At 41.4% G+C, this 14633-nt stretch overlaps 1 protein-coding gene across 3 annotated transcripts in view; it reads right to left on the bottom strand.

Moving 5' to 3' along the window:
* Positions 1-422: 422 nt before the first annotated feature.
* Positions 423-14633, bottom strand: part of PIGR (polymeric immunoglobulin receptor) — a 51282-nt gene continuing 37071 nt past the window's right edge. For all 3 annotated transcript variants that reach the window (XM_061630358.1, XM_061630357.1, XM_061630359.1), the window contains 5 exons: positions 13461-13566; positions 10532-10650; positions 9569-9697; positions 9349-9395; positions 423-2119 (listed from right to left, as the gene is read on the bottom strand). In XM_061630358.1, coding sequence (XP_061486342.1) covers positions 2033-2119; positions 9349-9395; positions 9569-9697; positions 10532-10650; positions 13461-13566 — 488 coding nt within the window. In that variant the 3' untranslated portion in view covers positions 423-2032. The remainder of the gene's footprint in view (positions 2120-9348; positions 9396-9568; positions 9698-10531; positions 10651-13460; positions 13567-14633) is intronic.

Raw genomic sequence — 14633 nt, 5'->3', positions numbered from 1 at the left:
TTCATGGAGGACAGGGCTATCAATGGCTACTAGCCGTGATGGCTGTGCTGTGCCACCCTAGTCAGAGGCAGCATGCTTCTGAAAACCAGTTGCCGGAAGCCTCAGGAGGGGAGAGTGTTCTTGCACTCGGGTCCTGTTTGCGGGCTTCCCCCAGGCACCTGGTTGGCCACTGTGAGAACAGGATGCTGGACTAGATGGGCCACTGGCCTGATCCAGCAGGCTCTTCTTATGTTCTTATGTTCTTAAGGTTACCTCCTATTTTCTTCAGGACCCTTTTAAGCCTGTTAGTCTTACACTGTACAGCACATTAGCATGTGGCCATGGATGTTGACAATGTGGTTCTCTCACAAAATCATGAGTAAAGACAGCAACAAATACAAGTCACATCAGCTTAATCAGGTTATTTATTAGTGAAACCACACTACTCAGAAAACATTGCATACATATAACTATAAAGTCACTGATTCCAAAGGAATATAGATCAGGGAATCGGGCATACAAAAGAGGGAGAAAAAACCCTTAATTTTAAAATAATTATTTTTCTCATTCTCCAGAGCCCATCAACAGCAAAATCCAGCAGAGAATCATCCATAACCTAGGGACCTTTCAAAGACATCAAACACCTTTGATGTCAATATTGAGTCTTCACCCATTCACTCATTCTAATAGGAATAAGTCTATCTGATATTGGAAACACCACATGAGTGTGGTGATTCTTCATAGCTTTTGCTCAAACAATGTAGAGTACATTGCATGGTCTGTGGGTGCAGATAGAGTAGTTCAGCCTACACTGACCCAATATTAATTAACATGGCTGATGGGCTGGTTGCAGAACCAAGGCAGACTCTACAGACCACATAACTAATATCACTCAGTATACATGGGGACATCTGGGATGGGGGGGCGGGGTGATAACTGCCTCTTCCTGCAGCTCCATGCCCTCTAGATTGTTTATTATCTCCATGCAGTCAAAACTGTCTTATACACCATTTCTAAATTCCATCACTGGTATTTCAACTATTTTACTAAAGTGATGTACTAGGTCTGAGGATACCTGGGTGAAAACCTCTGTTTAGCCAAGGTCAATAGGTGGCCTTGGGCTAGTCATTAACTTTCAGCCTAACAAAGAATGAAATAAAATAACCCCACGAATGCTTCTCTGAACTCCTTAGAGAAAGTATAAGATACCAAATGCATAAGAAATTTCCAGATGTGATTGATCAACTAGATTTGTTTGCTCCAATTAAAAAAAATATTCCATGTCCTATTTGATTAATATTAGATTTTATCAAAGTGATTTTATTAAGAGGCCTCATTGCCTCTTAATTTTCATATATAGACAGACACACACAAAGTTTTACAAAGTTTTCAAATCTATATCTGTTAGTTTAAAACATTTCACATTTCACAAATACAATCAGGTACAGAATCAGTTTCTCCTCGTCCTCTTTCTCCTTTTCCTCTCACTCATGATTGTGTGATTATGATTTCATTTCTTATCTGATTATTGCTTTGTTTTGTTTTATTAATTATATTTTCTTATTATAATTGTATGAAATAAAAAATCAATGAAAAGTGTGTGTATGTGTGTGCATGTGTGCATATGTGGGGAATGACATACTTGGAAGGGATCTTGTTGACCATCTAGTCCAACCCAGTGCTTGATTCAGGAAATCCAGAGCTCAAGCACCTCCAACAGATGATTGCCTAGCCTCTGAGTGAAGACCTCCCATGGGTTCCATTGTTTATCTGCTCTTACCATCAAGACATTTCTCCTAAATCACAAAACTTTATTATTTGGATTTACATAAGTTTGAATGAAGCTGTTTACTCTTAAAACAATATACCTTGATCCAGAAGTATTGTTTAATCAGTGATAGAACTGAAACAATTTGGAAAAATATTAGAATCTCAGCATAACTGACTATTCACTGATTCTAACCATAGCCTGTCTTCAATCATTATTGCATAATTGGCTTCTACGAGTCTTCAATAATGTTTGCAATTATACTGCTCAGCAATTTGCAAAGGCCTATTGTTCCTGGGAGCTTCTTGTAGGGATTGTGTTGTCTTTCAGCAGGACTGTGGTATAAGCCATCTCAACTTCCTCTTTGGAACCCTAAAAGAAGGAACAGAAACCAAAAGACTGCTTTAATATGGTCTATGTGCCAAAACAGGAAGAGGCCATTCCATCTGCTTGCCCACCCTACTCTGACTTTTTTTCTCCCTCTGTTGCTGTTGGTGAGGGGTCCTGGGACAGTGAAGAGGTTATTCCATCTGTTTGCCCACCCTGTTCCTAGGTGCCCAGCAGCCAGGACACTGTTGCTAATTCCACAGAAGGGGAGTGGAAATACCTGTGGCTAACTGACTGTGTCCAGCCCACAGACCAGCTAAGAAGACTGCTGTAGTGCATATCTTTTGGGATCACCCCCTTGGTACTGGTGAATGTATTATCCAGTAGGAGAAAGTGAGTGGTATTGTATGACTGGGAGGTAGTTGGAACTGTGCTTTTGCTGTCCAGAGTGAGAGTCTGGGTTGCCATGTTTTTGTGTGTTTCAAAGTTGTCCAATGCCATTCAGTGTAATATACAGCCCTAGGTGAGATATGGGAAGGGAGTGGTTATGTTACTGTTTGTATGACATTATATTGCCCTAGGTGGAAGTGGGTAAATGTGTTGTTAATTATGCTTTATGCAGCTATTTATTTTGGTAGACCAAGCATTTGCTCCTTAATGGTTCTTTGGCTGGAGATGAGTCATCTGTATAGTTGATGGAAATGAATGAGAGTAAGGTTTGGATATGGAGGACTACTAAGGACATATCTGGGAGGGGTTACTGTAGGGGGAGGGAAGTGCAGCTCCTATTTTACTAATTACTAACAATGGTGTTTTGTGGAGTTTGTTGTAATTTTGTATTTGATTTTTATTCATAATGTTTATGTTCAAGAGAATACTTTTTTCCCTGTTAATTATGCTGTTCCGAATGTGTCTTTTATATTTGACCTGTATCTGTAATATTTTCTTTTAATTGTTTGTGATTTTTTGTTTGATGCTTTACAGAACAATCCAATTCATGGGAAGCCAGGGGAAGGGTGCCAGCAGAGGAGCCGGTGGGAAGGTGCACGGCATCCCATTGCCATTCGGGAGCCTCCAGGCCAGCTGAACACAGGCTCAGCTGGGAGCTGTGCACAGGAACCAGAAAGTAAAAGCCAACTCTCACTAATCCCCTTACTGGGGAGTAAGTGCTCTCCATAGACATCCATTGTAATTATTTTCTTAGACTGACCTTTTTCTTGGTGTAACTTTGGCCTGAATTGGGACCCACAGGAGTGCTCTAAACAGGAGTTGGAGATTGTGTGGGGCTATTCATCTGCTGTGAAAGTGGGAGGCATTTTCAGAGATTTTGGCAGTGTGTGAGTGTATGGGATTTCTTAAATTTGGGAGGGGTGCTTACCATAACATGGCAGAGAAATGCAGTCATGCTTCCTTTTAACTAGTAAAAGAAGCTTGACCATTGCTTCAAGCTAGTTGGTGTAGTTAGCATTTTGTGATGTAACACTGTTCCATTGGGTTATTCTCAATAAGGAATGACACTGGCTTGCTGCTGCTTATTGCACAGCTTCTTCCTTTTAACAATTAAAATAAAAACAGCAACCTTCTGTCATAAATATTATTCACTAACAGACCAAAAAAACCTTGTGGTGTAAGAATGTATTGTACCTATTTAAGCAATGAATCTAGCTGTTGGAAAAAACATAGTTGGCCTGCCCAAGATGCCTGTTATGCTTAAACCACTCCACTTAAGAAAGGGTGGGCATGGTTAATTAAAAACACAGAGTACACCTCAAATTTTGCTAGAATATACTTCACCTCCCACTGTTTTATCTTGTGCAAACTGAGACACTCCTCAAGTTCACTGGAGACTATTCTACAGAATAGTCAGTGCCTGTAGGGGCAAATAAATTCCGGAAGCCATCTAGATGTAATGAGGAGGCTTAGTGCGGCATGCCCCATTCCCCCTGTCCCATATTTTTTGTCTCAGACCCCTGATTTATAGGGTGCTTACTGCTTTTGCAAACTGCTTGCCTAGTACTGGAGTTCTGTTTAGAACAGTAAGCTCAAATTGTAGGCTTCTGGTGCTGTTTAGGATGAAAAGCTGGGAAATCTTCTTTAAGAAGCTTGTTCATCTCGGCCGATGCTGACAGCAGAAGCCGGGACAAGGCAATTTAATTATTCAAAACAATGAACTCAGCAGGGAGGGGAAAAGTCTTCATAGCTGCATTGTCAGCTCTGGCGAGCACAACTCCAAGGCCATTGTAAGATAAACAAAAGTCAAAAGTGTGAGATTTAAGGACACTTGCCCTTGGGAAAGATAAAAATCTCACAGGTACAGGTGCCACTTCTGCCCCCTCCCAGAGGGTCTTTTGGGGTATAAATAATGGACCCTCGATCTGGGCATATAAGCCTCAACACTGGCTAGAAGCCTCGGCACCAGCCCGCAGAGAAAGAGTGGCACGGTGTAAATCTAAACAGGGCCATAAGGGATCTCCCTGTTTGGTGTCTGGGGGCTTCCAGCAGGGGAAAACATAGAATGTAAAATAAGCTCTGTGCTCCTTAGTTGCTTTAAGTATTAGCTTTTGCCTGTAAACCAACATCTTTGCTTCAATAAAGGACTAAATTTCCCTTCTTCACAAGTGTGTTTCATGGTCATTCCGATCTCGAACTTACTTGCCTCAGGAAAGGAACAAAACCTTTGACAAAACAGTGCCATTATTCCACAAGTGTGTAAATTATGTAGTGTTGCTGTACTTCACATATTCACAGAAACAGAAGCAACAGAAAATAATTTACCAGAGGAAACTTCACTAAAATTGAAAAGTAAATCAAACATATTTAAAGTGTCTATCTGAACTATATCAACTGTTTCAATATTTAATATTGTTGCTTCCTCCCTGCTAAAACAAGATCAGCGCAGCACATGACTTCTTTCTGTTATTTGGGCTGATTGCAGGTATTGTCACCACTCACAATGTGCTCAGAGGCAGATGTCACCAAATTCTTCCAAGCTACACAGGAAGTGGATTGGACTGTGAAAGACCAACCCAAATGGTGTTTGCATTTTGACAAATTTGTAGGGCAGTCCAATATCTCAGAGAGGAGGTCAGGTCTCCTGCTCCTCTGGTGCATTCACTATAGCCGCCCAATTTCCCTGCTTTTTAAAGTTTAATAGAAATATCTGTTGGCTATAGGTGCGTTCTTAAATCTCAAGGGTTTTTTTTGCCTATTAGTGAAATTCTCTGCTTTTTAATCCGGGAGGTAAGAAATGGGATCCTGTGCAAGTTTGCTGAGAATGGATTGATCATTTGCACGTTTATTGAGTTCTGTGGGATTTACTCCCCTGCAATCATGCTTAGAATAGGAGCTTATCCACACGGCGATTTACTGTGTGTCTGGTGCTACTTGCATCACTTTTTAATTTGCATGATTCACATGACGTTACTGGCAAACAGAAGCTATCTCTCAGACAGGCGTCAACGGGTAGCATTAGGGGATGAGGTGTCAGACCCTTGGCCTCTCAACTGTGGAGTGCCACAGGGTTCTATCCTCTCCCCCATGCTATTCAACATCTACATAAAGCCGCTAGGGGCCATCATCAGGAGATTTGGGCTGAAATGTCACCAATATGCGGATGACACTCAGCTCTATCTCTCATTTAAGTCCTCACCAGAGTTGGCTGTGGAGACCATGTCCAAGTGCCTGGAATCCGTAAGTGGATGGATGGGAAGGAATAGGCTGAAACTAAACCCCGACAAGACCAAGGTGTTGCTCATGGGAGACAAAGGACGGTTGGAAGATATAGACCTGGTGTTCAATGGAGTAAGATTACCCCTGAAAGACCAGGTCCGCAGCCTCGGGGTCATCCTTGACTCCCAGCTGTTCATGGAGGCTCAGGTTTCAGCAGTGAGCCGGGCAGCTTGGTATCAATTACATCTGATACAAAGGCTGCAACCCTACCTTCCTGTCCATTTGCTCCCACCGGTGATACATGCCCTGGTTTCCTCCCGCTTAGACTACTGTAATGCGCTCTACGTGGGGTTACCCTTGAAAATGGTCCGGAAACTACAGCTGGTACAGAATGCGGTGGCATGTTTGAGTAAAAACAGCTGTCGCTGTGATCATATTACTCCGGTGTTAATAGATCTACACTGGCTACCAGTTGTTTACCGGGCCCAATTCAAGGTGTTGGTGTTGACCTTTAAAACCCTATACGGTTTCGGCCCAGTTTATCTGAAGGAGCACCTCCAGCATCATCAATTGTGCCGCCTGACGAGATCAGCCACACAAGACCTTCTCTCGGTCCCACCAGTTAAAACAGCTAGGCTGGTGCAGACCAGAGAGAGGGCATTTTCGATCGTGGCTCCCACCCTCTGGAATTCCCTCCCATTCGATCTTCGCCATGCCCCCTCCCTGTCAAGTTTCCGCCGGACCTTGAAAACCTGGCTGTTCAGGCAGGCCTATGGGACTTCTGGGGTGGGTTAGTCTTTTAACGGTTGTTATTAACTGGTGTTTAAATTAATTATTGATTACAGTCCTTTCTTGGTTTTTATATTGTATTTTACTGTATTATGTACGTCGCCTAGAGTGGCCATTCATTCAGCCAGATAGGCAACTCAAAAATAAAATTTTATTATTTATTATTATTCACACAGTTTCCCCCCTGTAAATCCGTACTAACCCAATACTCTGATAATCCGAAAAGGGAAGGAAAAAACGTCTTCAGTCCGTAGCTCTAGGGCTTGCAGATGCTTTGCTCCATTGCTTTTAGGTGGGTGTGTCAATCGTTCACTTCTCCACACCCACTTCCTCCTCCTCCCTTCATTCATTTTATTTTCTGTAACTTACAGCTACTCTTCTTCGTTCTGCAATGCTTTTTTATGTTGCTGCAAATGGTGCCTTTATTTTCTTTCCCCCCCCCAACTTGTGCACAAAAGCATAACACTGCTCAAACAAAGATTTGTATTTCAGCTGTATTGTACCAGTGAAAATACAAATAATCACACTTCTGGGTTGTTGTTTGTAATGAAACTTATTGGTAGAACAAACTGAGTATGTTCGGTTACCATGTAATGAGAGGAAGTGGGAATGTCAAAATAGAGGGCGTGGTCTTTAGGAAACTGTGTGATTGATGCTTCCCCTCAAGTGTGACTAAAAACCATGTTTGCAGCTGGCAATGTTCCCTTACTGTAGATGGTGCAAACAGAAAATGGAGGTAAAAATAGCATCTTTAGCATGCAGTTATGCTCCCATGTGGATAAGCCCTAGGTGAAACTGACCATGGGGAAGGAGGAAGGAAGGGAGGAGGAAGGACAGAGGGAAGGGGGGAGGGGAGGAAGAGGGCAGGTTTAGGATAGGTGAAACCACAAGAGAGGAGGAACAGAGGAAGGAGGAGGGCTGGAGTGGGCAGGGGAGAAGGAAGAAGGAAGAGGTGGATGACAGGAAGAAGGGAGGAGGAGGGGAGAGGAAAGGGAGAGGGAGGGGAAAGACAAGCCTTATCATTTGCATGCTTCTTGAGTTCAATAGGATGTACATCCATGCAATCATGCCTAGGATAAGTGAAACTGACCATGGGGGAGGAGGAGGGGGGGGAGGAGGAGGAGGGGAGGGGATTGGAGAGGAGGAGGAAGGAATGGAGGGGAGAGGGGAGAATGGAGGGGGAGGGGATTGGAAAGGGAGGTGATGAGGGAACAGGAGAAGGGAAGGAAGGAAGAGGAGGGGGCAGGAGGTTTGTTCATTTGAATTCAGTGGGATTTATTCCTGTGCAATCATGCTTAAGTTGGTGAAATTGATATGGGGAGAAGCAGGGGGGAGGGGGAAGGGAAGGGAGGAAGGGTAGGGAGAGGAAGGAAGGGGGAGGGGGAGAGGGAGGGGAGGAGATTGTGTGGGTGGGCACTGGGCAGAGGGAAAGCCCATTTCCAAAAGGAAAACAATGTTAACAGTATCATTACTGGGGGGGGGTTCCCTCACCTTTTTATTCTACAGCAGACACGGGTAGTCTCCAACCCAAATTTAAACCAAAGCTGTCCCTGGCTACATCCACACCAGACATTTATTCCATTTTAAACAGTCATGGCTTCCTGGATTCTTCCCTTAAAGTTTGTGAAGCATGCTGAGAGTTGTTAGGAGCTGCCCTATTCCCCTCACAGAGCTACAATGGCCAGAATTCTTTGGGAAGAGGGACTGACTGTTAAACCACTCTGGTCACTGCAGTTCTGTCAGGGGAATAGGAGTCTCTTAGCAACTCTCAGTACCCTTTAGAAATGACAGTTCCCGGGATTGGTTGAGGGACGCCATGACAGTTTAAAGAGGAATAAATGTCTGGTGTGGGTGTGGCTACCTGATTAGCCAAGCCAAACAGCTGTTTGTCTCACATTTAGAACAATGACAGTTGGTTTTTACTGAGCATGCCTGTGCTTATCATAGATTCCAATGTTAAATTTCCTAAATTAATTAAAATTCAACCATGCATTTTTACACTTTTAAACTGCAGAAGGTGAAGGTCAGAATATGGGGCAAGGTCTGAAATAGGATTACAGGTACTCTGTGAACATGGCTGATTTTTAATTAATTTCAACAAATTATGAGACCACTGACAGAAAAAAGTCCCACAGGGGTCTGAATTTCTTTTCTCTTGTTTTACACTTTGAACTCTACATTCTCTCTGAGTGTTTTGTGTATTGCCATGAGAGGGTTGTTAAGCAAGCATTTCTGAGGACTATACGTTTTGTAAGATTTTGTTATGAAATGAGGTTATGGGAAGCATCAGAATGGTATGGGGGTATTTTCAATTTAACATTGCAGAATGTGAAAAATCCATGATGGCTATAGTATACAGCCACCCTTGTGGCTGTATAATAAGGCCCCTACCGCCTACCAAACAATCCATTTTGCCCAATCCACAAAGATCACAAAAACCTTTGGGAGGGGTCATTTTTGGCAAGGGCCCTCTACCTTATAAGGTCAGCCATGAATCTGCATAGATTTCTGAGCTCCTAGTGCTCTAAAATGGCCCAGCATCAAAGCTCCAAAATTGCCAGGTGCAATCCAATAGAAAAGAAACAATAAATAACCAGAAGCTTTGTGTTCCCCTCCAAAAGGAAGAGAAAGAATGTGGCAGAATTCCACACTTTAGGGTCAACTAGGGTTAAAAAGCCTTGCTTAACAAGGTAACATATAAAGTAATGACATTTAAAGAATACCAGAAACTAATAAAAGAAGTTTTGTTCTTTCTGCTTTCTAACTTTGATTACATAGTAAACTATTACAGTCCTGTTCAGCTAACTTACTCTTACCCTTTTTGCCTTCTTTGATTTAGGACTGCCAGTAGTTGTTATATACTCTGTAAAGAATGAGAGATATTAAGGGGTTGAACATGAAAAGAATAAAAAGCTCTACTTTATCCATTAATATACAACTACACAACCTGAATTATTAAACAAGTCAGAATATTACATTAACTTTGTTCATGGTCACTAAATTGTGGCTAGAGTAAATGGTAAGCAATGGTATTACCATCCATCCTCCCTATTTGGGTCTCATGATCTTCTTCCATGCACACATTGTCCTTTGCTCCATACTGTCTCACATTCTCAAAATCTGTCATGCTGATGTTTGTCCTGTAGCTTGCAACTGAGACCAAATCTGTAGAAAAGAGGGGGGAAATGCATATTCCTCAGTATAACCATTTTCTTTTCTTTAGATTCATAGATTTAAAATGCATGTTATAATCGTCACAAATTTTCTGAAGTTATGTAGATATAATATATTGTTGACAAAATATCTTTTTCCTGCTTGTGAAAGATAAAGAAAAGGAAAAGGAAATTCCAGAGTTATAATTGCTGGAACGAAAAAACAAATCTTTAAATAGCTCAGACTATCTGGTGGTAGCATATATCATAATAAATTTGTAGTCATTGAAGAGCATACTTGCATGTGAGATATCATTCCTGTATTGAATCTGGTGTCCCATTTACTCCTGGGTTGTTTTTGTTTGTTTTTGTTTAAAAAGCCAGAAATGATGGATAGAGTCATGCTTCCAAATACACGAACTGATTGTACAATCATACAGCTTACTACTCCAAGGTAAGCAAGCAAGCATAGAATTGTAGCCAGAGAACACTTTCATGGGTCTCTTGTCAGCCTAATAAGTAGCATTAGTGATTGTGCTACTTTGTCACCCATGTGAATGCTCCATACCAGGACCATTACACTCTTATTCTTAACAGTGAGTCAGAAGACAAAGGAACACCAATATACCTTCATTGGGTATATAAGCAAGCCTTCATGACATGTGAGTTGTTTCTAAGATCCCAAGCCACCACGCACACAAGGGAAATGTTTCTAAAGACCACCTCTCTAAAGTTAACAGTCCCTGGAATATATTATTTGATAAATGATAATGCACGTGCTCAGAAAGATGTTATTACAAGAGTTTAGAATTATATCATGTGCAGGCTAGAACTTGCATAGACTCACCTGAGTTCTTGAAAAGCCTGAGCTTCACAACAACACCAAGTGTGACAAGAAGCAGAAACACAACTCCAAGGGGGAGCAAAACGGAGAGAACAACTGTGGTATTTTTACGTTCTTCATGGCTGAAAGAGAAGGTGAATTGGCACAGTAGTGACCTGAGAAAGCATAGCCAGGATATGATCTGAAGAAGGTACAGGAGGCTACTACCTTGCTGGCCAGGTCTAGAACTGGTCAGTGTCTGGATAGGTGGCTGCCTGAGAACCACATGTACACAAGTTTGGGTTTTATGGCAAAAGAAAGGTGGTATAAAAATGAAAGGAAATGAATGAATGAATGAATGAATGAATGAATGAATGAATGAATGAATAAATAAATAAATAAATAAATAAATAAATAAATAATATGTTAGTGAATACTTACACATTCTCTTCAGAAAGATAGTGGGTTGGTCCAAACATAACATAAAAAAACATAGTTTAATATTACAAAAAAATATTCACACACACCCCTTGAAGCACAGCTGCGACAAGGAGTTCAGAAGGTTTCATTTCCATTTTTTAAATTAACTTCCATGTCACCTGAACTCAGACAAGCTTTGGTTAATCTTAACTATGGTTAATGGAAACAAGTTAGCTTCAAACCTGCATTGTTTTCACTAACCATGGATAAGATTAACCATAGTTTTGGGTTTGGACAACACAATAAACTGTGATTAATCTAAAACAGAAGTGGAAACTTCCAGTCTTCTTTGGCTGTACCACAGGAATGAAGAGAGAATGCACAAGCCTATAGGTTTGTTCTCATAACACTAATTCACATAGCCAGCATGTCACTGAAGACATCAAAATGTTTAAGGTAGACAAATTCTGAATAAAGCAATATCTATCTATCTATATCATCATCATCATCATCACCTTCATCATAATTTATTACCCTTCATCCAGAGGTCCCAGGGTGAGTTACAACAGTTTTAAAATACAGCATTAAAAACAATTAAAAACAACCTTAAATCAGGGTCCAAAAATATATGTACCCGGTGTCAAAGGCCAGGGTAAAGAGGTACGTCTTCAGCATTTGCCTAAAACTGTACAACAAAGTTACTAGATGCATCTCAGTGGGACAGGAGTTCCACAACTTAGGGGCCACCACAAAGAATGTCCTCTTTCAGGCCACGACCCCACAAGCTTTCGAGGGTGGCAGAACTACCAACAGGGCCACCTCTACTGATCTCAACACCTGAGAGGGTCTGTAGGGAAGGAGGTGTTCTTTCAGATATATGGGAGCTAAGTCATTTAAGGCACTAAGCAATAATATGAGCACCTTGATTTGGACCCAGAAATGAACAGGCAATCAATGCAGCTGTTTTAATACAGGGGTTGTATGAGATCTAAAGGGAAACCAGCTGGTAATCTGACTGCTGCATTTTGGACCAGCTAAAGTTTCAGAGTCATCTCCAAGGGCAACCCATGTAGAGAACATTGCAATAATCCAATCTGGAAGTTACCAGAGCATGGAGTACTGTAGCCATTGGAGCAGATTATAAAGCGGTCAGTTTGTAAATACCTTGAAAACAATGCAGTGATTACTAGAAGCCAACATGGATTTATCAAGAACAAATCCTGCTGGACTAATCTTATCTTATTTTTTTATTGGGTAACCTCCCTTATAGACTGTAGAAATGCTGTGGACATAATATAACTCAGCTTCAGCAAAGCTTTTGACAAAGTCCCCCATGATATTCAGATTAGCAAGCTAGCTAAATGTGGGCTAGATGGAATAACTATCAGGTGGATCCACAGTTGGCTACAGAATCGTACTCAAAGAGTGCTTATCAATGGTTCCTTCTCAAACTGGGGGGAGGTAGCAAGCAGGGTACCACAGGGCTCAGTCCTGGGCCCAGTGCTCTTCAACATTTTTATTAATGACTTGGATGATGAGATGCAGGGAATGCTTATCTACAGATAATACAAAATTGGGAAGGATACCACAGTTATAAGATGGGGAAAACTTGGCTCAGCAATACCACATGCGGGAAGGATCTTGGGATTGTTATTGATCACAAGCTGAATATGAGCCAACAGTGTGATACGGCTACAAAAAAAGGCAAATGCTAATTTAGGCTGCATTAACAGAAGTATAGTTTCCAAATTGCATGAAGTATTGGTTCCCCTCTACTCGGCACTGGTTAAGCCTCAACTTGAGAACTGCATCCAGTTCTGGACATCACACTTTAAGAAGGATGCAGAAAAACTGGAATAGGTTCAGAAGAGGGCAACGAGGATGATTAGGGGACTAAAAACAAAGCCCTATGAGGAGACACGGAAGGAACTGGGCATGTTTAGCTTCGAGAAGAGAAGACTGAGGGGAGATATGATAGCACTTTTCAAGTACTTGAAAGGTTGCCACACAGAGGAGGGCCAGGATCTCTTCTCGATCATTCCAGAGTACAGGACATGGAATATGGGCTCAAGTTACAGGAAGCCAGATTTCAACTGAACATCAGGAAAAACTTCGTAACTGTTAGAGCCATACGACAATGGAACCAATTACCTAGGGAGGTAGGGGGTTTTCCGACACTGGAGGCCTTCAAGAGGCAGCTGGACAGCCACCTGTCAGGAATGCTTTGATTTGGATTCCTGCATTGAGCAGGGGGTGGGACTTGATGGCCTTATAGGCTCTTTCAAACTCTATGATTCTGTGATTCACTCTTCACCAGTGTGCTCATTCTGTATTTCAAACTGGACTCTCTTTCTCTGCAAGGGAAGAAGACCTGGCCCTCAGGAAATGCAAATTTTCAATTTATCTGTTTGTTCAAATATATTTGTTACATTCAATAACAAACTGGGACTTGCTTCTACCTTTAGAGCTCTTTGCTTCTCCATATACGGTGCACACACATATCATCATCCTTAAGGCTTTTACAGTGACTTACCCATCTGCTGAACTTTCAGCTCCAGGTCCTTCATTGCCATTGTTTAAGAGAGAGTCCCTGTTTTCAGAGTTGATTCTAGAACTGAGTTCCTCATTGGGGCTGGAATCTTCAGAGTTTATTAGTATTTAGGGGTGTTCGGGCAATTAGTATTAAGCAGCATATAAGAAAACAAAAAGCAGAAAAGAAATAAAATAGTCAGTAGTACCTTGTGATCATGGTTGTATCTTGGCTCTTTAAGCCAAGAATACATGAGCCTTTTGCTCACACACAGACCTCCTTCAGTCCTCCATTCTCATTAGTCACAATAAAACTGAGAAGCCTCTAATTAACCATAGTTTCCCATTTTGTCCAAACAGGGAAGCTATGGTTACCACCTTCAGAACAAAGTGTTAAACCAACTTCAAACCATGGTTTAAGTTCCTGGCTGATTCCAGATGGTAACCATAGTTTCCTAGTTTAGACAAAATGAGAAATTATTGTTATCTCTTGTTAATTAAAGGATTCCTGGTTCATGGCAAAGGAAGGAATGAAGGGAGATGCACAGGCAGAAGGAGCATGTGTATCTCAGCTGAAATAAACTGAAATTGTCCAAATACAGACAACATCTAGGAATGTTAGTTTCCTAGCATCATTACCTTTTTGTAAAAAAACCAAAAACCAAGTATACTCTTCTAATTTTTGTTATGAATCAACATCATACTGCCAACAGGGAAATAATTTCATACTGCAATATGAGATGCAACTTGTAAGAAAAGAACTAAGAACTCTTGAATACTTTTAAGATACAGATGTGAAAAGCAGTCTATTTTAGATGCATTTTCATATGATTAAATCAATAAAAAGCCATGTGGTACCTTACAGATGGCAAAATATATTATGACATAAGCTTTCATGGACTACAGTTCACTTCATCAGATGCATCTGATGCTAGAGTGGGAGAAATGTCCTCTTCCACTAGCCCTAATCATGATCTGTCAGACTGAATGAGCTTAGCATGTGTTCCATGACAGCAGCTGGGGGAGCTGTGGTGACTGGAACAGTCAACAGTAGAGCAGTATATGTGACAACAACAGCCATCTGGAACGCTCTGGCTCTACTTTTACACAATGATATGTAAGGTTGCCAAGTCCAGCTCCTGAGACTGCTCCTGTATCTTTAAGAGATGCATAGAAG

This window comes from Rhineura floridana, chromosome 6 (genome assembly GCF_030035675.1).
Source record: "Rhineura floridana isolate rRhiFlo1 chromosome 6, rRhiFlo1.hap2, whole genome shotgun sequence".
Classification (NCBI taxonomy): Eukaryota; Metazoa; Chordata; class Lepidosauria; order Squamata; family Rhineuridae; genus Rhineura; species Rhineura floridana.
Note: the sequence above shows the minus strand (reverse complement) of the source record. Positions and strands in the feature narration are given on the sequence as shown.